The sequence below is a fragment of the Oryzias melastigma genome, linkage group LG6, assembly GCF_002922805.2.
Source record: "Oryzias melastigma strain HK-1 linkage group LG6, ASM292280v2, whole genome shotgun sequence".
NCBI classification, from domain to species: Eukaryota; Metazoa; Chordata; class Actinopteri; order Beloniformes; family Adrianichthyidae; genus Oryzias; species Oryzias melastigma.
The window spans coordinates 25,045,485-25,054,359 of record NC_050517.1 but is presented as its reverse complement, the minus strand read 5'-3'; the positions used below and the strand labels follow the sequence as shown (position 1 = coordinate 25,054,359).

Here is an 8,875-nt window from a genome sequence, read left to right as displayed (position 1 = left end):
TGGGGTGTTGGGGCGCGTGTTGAAAAAGAGGATTGCTGCCAAAGTTTGGGTCAGATCGGCTCGTGGAGTAAGCAGTCAAGAGAGACTTGGACTAGAGTTGGCCACACGGTCCCCACGCGAAGGACACGAGAGCTGTACACTGCCAAGCACTCCTGCTCTACTGAGGCTGCGCGCACCCCCTGCATCCAAAAAAACCCTCTGAGAGATGGAAACTGCGACCATCACCACCACGCAGACAGCTTTTACCTTTGGACTAAACGAAAGACGCGCCACCATCAGCCTGCACGCGCCGGTCCAGGACGCAACGTCCGCAGTTCTCCCGGACCAGAGTAAAACCAAGGTGCTGAAGAGACAGCGCTCCAGCTCCCCGGAGCTCCTCAGATGCAAGCGGCGCCTGAGCTTCAACGGCCTCGGCTACTCCATCCCGCAGCAGCAGCCCGTGGCTGTGGCCCGGCGAAACGAGCGGGAGCGGAACCGGGTCAAGCAGGTCAACATGGGCTTCCAGACGCTGCGTCAACACGTGCCAAACGGCGCCGCCAACAAGAAGATGAGCAAAGTGGAGACTCTGAGGTCCGCGGTGGAGTACATCAGGGCTTTGCAGCAACTTCTCGACGAGCATGACGCCGTTTCGGCCGCGTTCCAGTGCGGGCTGCCGTCCCCGACCCTCTCCAACAGCTACTCCGCCGACCCGGAGTCGCCTCATTCCACCTACTCGTCAGACGAAGGAGGTTATGAGCCTCTGAGCTCTGAAGAACAGGAACTGTTGGACTTTACAACCTGGTTTGACAGGTACTGATGCTGTCAACATCCAAACGGCACCGGCATCTGTGCGTAAAAGCGCACGGCAGCTTTCAGAGATGCTGATAAAAAAGACTTCCGCCTCGTTGTCTGTGCTTACAGGTGATCAGTTACCTCTCTCCCTGACTGGGACTGCTTCTGCAGGAGTGGAGCACAAGTGAGGTGGAGGGCAGGAAGAAAGAAGGGGGGGGCATCTGTTGCATATGAGCGCGCGCTCCTCTCCAAACTCACAAGGAGACGGAGCTGGACTCAGAAACAACGCTGGAAGAAAAGAACTGCTGATGTCATGTTTGAATAAGTGCAATTAACCAGAGAGGAGCAGCGGGCGCTGCAGAAGCGCCTCAGAAGTTCCTCGGGGTTTCCCGTTCTGCCTTATTCAGATGACGCGTAAAACACGACGTTCTCGTGGTGAAAACTGAAGAACATTACTGAAACTGTATCATGTTTTAACACGAAGTCATGTTTCCTTTTGTACACTGAGTCAAACGTTTTGTTGCCACTTCCAGACAGTGTTTTTGAGCGGACAGCCAGCTGGAAGTGAGCTGATCCGCGTCAGGCACGTGACTGCAGCAATACCGAGGCTCCAAACCTGTGACAGTAGTTTGGTTTCAGTAGATGGTAAAGAGACGTTTATTAATGTATGCACTTGTCCTTGTAGCCTGTACATATTTGATTTTAACAGATCTATTTTGTGTAAACCGAGTTTTATAAATAAAGACGAATCTATTTATATTACCTCCCTTTTGCTGCAAGCCTTGTTCTTCGTGTGGGTGCGAGTGTGTTGTGCGCGTGCGGCACGGGTGTGTGTTTGTCGCGGCGGTAATTGAGCAAAGTAGGGGAGCTTCTCCATTCAACGCCTTGTCGTGACCTTTCCCCCAGCTCCAGTGCGCACATGGAGACCATTGCGCAGCTGGGAGGACGCGCAATAACCATTATTGACGTCCATCTTCTGCAGAGCTTTGTCTGGGTGCAGGGTGGTGTTGTTGGTGGTGGGGGGGGATTAATATTGCGTTTCATGCATGGCTTTGTGTCCTCTGCTTTTAACCAATCCCAGAGCGCAGGGATAGGAGGGGTACCGGGGAGGGGGGGGACGCAATTCACTCCACTTTGAAATATGGCCCGGGGAGATTCAGCAAGACAATACTGCGGCTCAGAGTCCACGCAGCCCGATTGAGATCAATCTAAATAAAACCTGGGGTTGTTGACTAGTTGTATCCCCGACTGCGTTTTTCATTACGCACAGAGGCCAATGAAAAAGCCCCCCATCTCCTGGAGAAATGGGGTGCTGTGCGCACCATTGTGCCAAACTTTGCGCCTCATTATGCGAATTATGGAAGATCTTCTGTGATAAATAGACATTAATGCCAAATTCTGTGAGGCAAAACCAGGAAAAAACGAGTCAGTTCATCTAGTTTTCTGTAGAAATTTGGTAAAAAAAAGAGACTAAAGTTGCTCCTTTGGAGTTTCACAAATTGCCCAAACTTAAATGTTGCGTTTGTGTTTCCACCACTTTCTCCTCCTCACCCCCACCCACCAGCTTGCAGGTGTGAGCCACGTGCCTGCGCTCCATAACAAAAGCCCCGGCACTCCCATTGGTTGGTGGCTCGCCTCTGTCAGCCTGTCAGGTGGAGGCAGTGACAAAATCAAACAAGTGATAAATGACATTAATTACCCTCTGCATTATTGCCTCTGAGACTCAAAAAAGACAAATCAATGTGGGGCGCAAAAATCTCCCGCTGCTCCTTTATCACTCAATTGAAATGCTGCTTCAGGCGCAGTTCAATGTCAGCCGGAGGCCAGGCCGCAAAGTGAAAATAAGCGTTTGTCTCACGTCCTCTTAAGATGAATTCTCCATTCTCCCCTGCGCCGTAAAGGGGAGGAGCGCGATCAAGGCTGGATTTATTCATGTCATTTTGTGCATGGGCAATTTTTTTGGGCTTCACAATACACAAGGGGCGATGTTAATTATAGCGTAGCTGAATATCAATCACCAGCAGCTTTTCGTGCGCAAAGGGATACTCTGCGCGTAAACAATGGAGACGTCAAGTGCGCGCGCAATAAAAACTGGCCAAGACGGGAGTGCGGCGAGGTCATCTGTTGCTCTGCATAATCAGAATCAGCTCATGCTGAGTGAACACGAGAAAAACCCAGCGTTTGTTTGAAGAAAATCTATGGAAATCAAACATTTTCTTTCAGTTTCTCCGGGAGAAATGGATGCTCCATGACAAACAAGTGGAGTTCAAACTTATTCAGTTTGTGAAATACATGATTTTTTTTAACCATTTTTACTTTTCAGAAACATTTGCAGAAATTCATTAATGTAGTAAATATGAATTAACTACAAAATCTATACTGCATGATTCAAACTAGTTTTAGACTTTTTATGGTTTTATAGGCTTCGACTAAAGTTCATTCTTCATCAAACTGAGGCTGAAGCTCAAATAAAATCAACAAAACAATCTGAATATCTGTAAGAATTTGTATCATATCAGTTTATCCTCCACCTGCAGAGTATTTTCATGAAATATCAAGTTTTTACAGTTAGTACATCAGGACCCCCCCCCCAAAAAAGCCAAAGAAAACAGAAATCAATTATTTGAAAAAGTTATGACTCATTTAAAATAAAGAGCAATGTTTTATTTTGAAAGAACACAATAAAATACTTTGTTTCCTGAAAGAGATTTTTTTTTGTACTATTAATAGTGTGGATAGTATTAATAGTATAGGATGCTGTTTATCTGATTTGATCAAACCTGTAGAGCCTTAAATGTTGGAATTGTGTTGATGAAAATGTTTGTGTTTAAGTCGAGATGCAATTCTGTGGTCAAACACAGCAAAATATATTAAAAAAAAGTATCACCGACTTACTGAGAAACGACTAATGTTTGCTTTAGGAGTTTTTTGCTGATCAAAGTCAAATCTGGAGAAAATTGTTACAAATACTCTGACTGGGATAAAAAAAAAACTGAGTCAGTGGGATTGAACCACTGATTGATTTCTGTTGCCCCGTTTCCGGTCCGGTCCAGGCAGATCAGGTGAGCGTTTTCACTCGAAGTAGACCAATTGTGTAGCTTTACGTTGTTGTAGTACGACTACATCAAAAGTGAAGCTATCAGCAACAATAATGGAGATCATCCAGCACAGACCAGTCTCAGTAAAATGCGTACATATGCCACGATTTGGGAAATACCGTGTATAATATACGCCAAAACCGGTTTTTGCGTGCATATAATACGCGCGGTCCTAAACGTGTTAAAGTCCGTTTTTCACGTTTGACACGTCCCCCGGTGGAGGCGTGAGCATCACAGACAGCCCCACAACCAAACAATTTGCTTTTCTAACCCTAACCATAACCGTAATCCTAAACTTAACCAGGAACGACGTCATTTACAAAAGAGCCGGAGGATTTCTGACCACGTGATGAAAACGAAACCTAAAAAGCCGTGTATATTGTACGCCGGCGCAACCTATCCTCTACCATTGCGTATCATATGCACGCAAAAAGCGTGTTTGGCGTATATTATACACGGTATTTCAGAGTGCAAAGTCGTGGCATATGTACGCATTTTACTGCGACCGTGTTGTCCAGCAAGTCATTTTTTTCCCCACTTGACTTTTAAATGTACAAATGTTAACGCTGGGGGGGTGGGGGGGTTATATAAGTTCGCTTCCTCCCTTTCAATTTCAAGCTATTGGACTTATTGGTAAATAGCTTCATAGTGTCATGCTCCATAAGTACAAATATGCTTATTCACGATTAATAACTGTATTGATTACTTGGTGAACATGTGAGTATTTTCCAATCAATTCTATGCCTATTTATCTATGTTTGATATGTTTTTGCTGGGATTAAAAACCTCTGTTGATTGTCTTGTTTATGCTATTGGTTTGGTTGTTTGAAATAAACACATTTTCAATCCAAAACAATGTTTTGAAGAAGAATACAGACGAGAAAACTTTTGGCGCTTTTGTTTGTCAGAATGAACTTCAGCCAATCAACGGGTTTCATTGAGTGACATCAGTAGCTCCGCCCTAACCATTCAATTCCATTTTATTTTTCTATGCACCTACAACCAGCCGAGTTCCAAAAACGGTTCGGTTCAGTATGGTCTAGGGCACGTGTGTCAAAGTCAAGGCCCGGGGGCCGGATCCGGCCCTCGGGGTTATTAAATCTTGCCCTCCAGATCATTTTATAATATTATTATTATTATTAACAACGCAATATTATTTAGTATAATTGTGACAGGATGTAACTTATGAAGAGCAAAATATTTGGGGATCTTTATGAGTTTAATGTTTTGACATACAAGAAAATACATTTGAAGTTTTTTCTTTTGACATTTATGTTATTTTTAACTTGTTTAATTTTGACAGAATATTTTATTATGGAGAGCAAAATATTGAAAGTTATTTAAGGCTTAAGTTGATTCGGTTGAGTCTGTTTTTATTCATATTTATATTAAAAAAGTTTCATTTTTAAAGTTTTAACAATTTAGTTTTGTTCAATAAATGTTTATCCTGTTCGGGATCTAATGTGTTTTTTGGATTTTTGCACCCTGTGTGATTGAATTTGAGACCCCTGGTTTAAAGGGTCAGTTTTATGATGGGAATGTTCAAAATACTGGTCCAACAACAAATAAGACATAATCAATATAAATAAAGTTTAGCACGAAATACAACAGGGGTTTATACTCAATAAATCCCCGTTGTGACGGTAAAATCTGCCCAACACAAGAAGCTCTCAGCCCACGTCTGTTGGCTCAGCTGTTGGACAGGACAAGTTAAAAAAAAAAAATAATAATAATAATAAAAAATAAAATCCTGTCCAGCTTTGTCATGGGAGGCGCACCCTCACTGTAAGGGTGGGGTCATCTGGACCCCATAACTTAGACATGCTTATGGCCAACATTGAATAATTCATAATGCATTCACTAAAAATGAATCCAAGAAAGATCTGGACATAACTTTTTTGAAAGTCTAATAATTACATTGACATTTTTAAAGGGAACCCTAAAAAATGAGGCATTTACTTTGGTTTTGGGTGTAAATGGGTAAAATGTAGAGAACTGATATGGAAAACAATAGTGAAAGGAATGCTTAATACTTAAATACCTGCTTTTTTAGGACATAGTTTCTGCAGAGCGGCAGGAGTTCATTAGAAATTTGCCTCTGAACTGTGCGGGCGCACAGAGAAAGCCCCCCCTACCTCCCATTATCCACCTGATTACACGCTCTCCTGCTAGCTTACAGCCCCTCACACCCCCAGTGTAACATTATTGGTGCAACAAAAATGGCGAACGATATTGAAGCAGTCCAGGCGCACATTTTTGATCCAGATTCCAGCTCAGATGAGAAAAACAAAGATGGATTTATGTGTCTATCAGTGGATACATCAGAATGGAGTGGAGCAGGGAGCTACAGGTTTTTCCTGATTGGTATTTTATCTGTTCATGATTCACAACAATTTGAATGAAGAAATACCCAGAAATGCAACAATTTTATTAATATATGTCCTCTATTATGAGGAACATGGCGCAATAACATGTTAAAAAAACATTTTCATTGGAGTGGGTCTTTAAATTATAGACCCACTTTACTCAATGCTCCATCCTGGCTGCTTACCAAGTAAAAAAAATGTTTGCCTCTCAGCTGATCTTGTGAACAACCACACCATCAGCGTTCATCACACTCAAGAGCTCCACCTGATTGCAGGTTGCCATTCGTCTACTTTACTTAACCACTGAATTCATCTGTGTGGTCGTGGGACTGGCGGAGAAAAGAGGCGGGGCACGGTTTGGATTAATAAACAAACTGTAATATGAGGTTATAACACAACGTAACACACTTTCCAAACACTTAAGATTTGTTTACCTGTCCTCACCTATCACAGCATGAATAGAAATAAGAAAAAAATCTAAAACTTTAAGGGCAAAAAGCTTTTATTTTGAAAAGACGCTGCAGATGCAACCTATTTCTTTAGCTTTCACTATTTGCAAAATTAGTCATTGAGATAGAATGTCACTGGTTTTCTATGCCAGCTTTGATTTAGGAATTCATGGAACAAGCGACTGAGCAGAACCTCCTCAAAGCTGAAGTAAACTGGAATCATGTTCCAAGTCACTTTTACTTTTTGGACAAAAAAATCAGTCGCCGGACTTGTGGTTTTCTTTAGTTCCTCTAAAAGAAGAAATCTTTTTCTTTTTAATTGAACAACAAAACAGGAGTTTGAGTGGATGCAGCTCAGCACTTTTCGCTGACACTTGTGTGCGGCTGTGAATAGGCTTTAAACTTCAGACGACCCAGCAGAAGAAGAACCAAGCCGGGCCTGAGCGGGTGGAAGAGGTGGGGATGTGTGGTTGGGTGAAGGTGGCGAGTTGTGATTTGCATGGGCCATTGTGCTCCACAAGTTTGGGTGCTTTTTTTTTTTTTTTTTTTTGGCTTGGGCCCTTTTGGCCATTTACTTCCACTCTGGCTGGCTGTGGCGAGCTGTGAATAGTCTCTGCTTGGAGGAGACACAAAGGCGCTTTTGTGCTTCGGCTGCACCATATTCATCATGTAATGCCTGTAAGACAAATCTGATTGGACGTCTCTGTCACTTTGATGTGGGTCCAGAGTGCGAGTGGCCCTGAGATTGCTAACTTCACTCTCTATTGCCTATTCTGCAGCATTGATATGGGGGCGGAGACAAGGGAGAGTGAAGAGAGGTAGCTTGAGGGGGCGAGTGAGAAGGGAAAAGGGAGAGCAGGCAGGGGGTAGTCCTCATTATTTGCTGGAGCAAATTCATAATAAATTTCCCCATTCGACAAAAACGGGTCGAGATGATTGACACTACTTTACGCGGGCCTGAACAAAAGCCCTGATTTGAGCAGAATACCAAATGAATGGGGCAAGCGTGGACTCAATTCAAACAATTTTAATCTCTCCCCGTCCTCCCTTATTCCTCCCCCCTTTCTCCAACTTACCCTCCTTTTTCAACTCCATCTCTCCTTCCTCTCCTGTGAGGAGCATTCTCATTTTGCAGGGTAATTCTGCTCTAACGGATGTGCTAATTGTGCTGGGTTCAACTGGATGCTGCAGGAGCCTGCGACACAAAGCGTATTCTTGCCTAATGACTGTAATGATGGTTCAGAGAGACTGCAGCCTGCAGCCTGGAGTGGGACGCTTGCACCAAACTTAAGAGGGAGCTTCGTTTTTCACATTAGGAGATGAGGAGTGAAAGGACTACAGGTTGTTGTTGCTGCAGCTGCTGCTGGTTTAAAAAGATGGATGCATTTTAGAAGTGAATACACTTTTGCCACGTTCACTTAAGCATATAAAAACATGCTGAATTGTGTTTTAATAAGAAAAAAACAGCCTTATCCAGAAATGAAACTGACTTTAAGTCTGTGATTTTAGAACAAGATTCAAAATGTGTAAATCAATTATTTGAGGAACAACTCTAATGGTCTTGTTGCATTTTTCTCACGATGGACGACATATATACAAGAAATAAAACTTAAAAATGCATTTCTGAGTATTTCTTTATTTATATTGTTGTGACTCAGGAACAGTTGAAAGAAAAACTGTTTTTTTTGTCCAAGCTGGCTCAAAATGTTCAGCTGGATAGCTTCAATATTCTCGCCATTTTTGTTGTACCGCTAATGTTAGCTTAGGCTGTAAGCTAGCAAGAGTGAGTGTAAACAACAGTTTGTAGTCAGTTTTTCTAATGAACTACTGCTGCTCTGCAGAAACTATGTCCTAGAAGATGACGCAGGTTTTTAGATTTTGGCTAAAAAAATTGCATAATAATGATTAAAAGACGACTGGGAATGATTTTACAAGAGATCAAAATGTAACTTTCAGATTTCCCCTAGTGGCTTCTATGATAACTTCACTCCTAAACTTTTGTGAACCACTTTTAATTCTGATATAAAATAACTACATATGATCACATAAAATACAAAAAAATGAATTCAAATGATACACAAACAGGTCTTTAAAAAAGAAAATATTTTGGGTATAATTATGCCATCCATCCATCCATCCATCTTCTTGACCGCTGCTTCCCTTTCGGGGTCGCGGGGGTGCCGGAGCCTAT

At 42.6% G+C, this 8,875-nt stretch overlaps 1 protein-coding gene across 1 annotated transcript; it reads left to right on the top strand.

The window, feature by feature from the left end:
* Nucleotides 1–6: 6 nt before the first annotated feature.
* ascl1b (achaete-scute family bHLH transcription factor 1b) lies at nt 7–1,533 on the top strand. Its single transcript, XM_024280878.2, has one exon. The coding sequence runs from the start codon at nt 206–208 to the stop codon at nt 794–796; it is 591 nt and encodes a 196-aa protein (XP_024136646.1). The 5' UTR covers nt 7–205; the 3' UTR covers nt 797–1,533.
* The last annotated feature ends 7,342 nt before the right edge of the window (nt 1,534–8,875 follow it).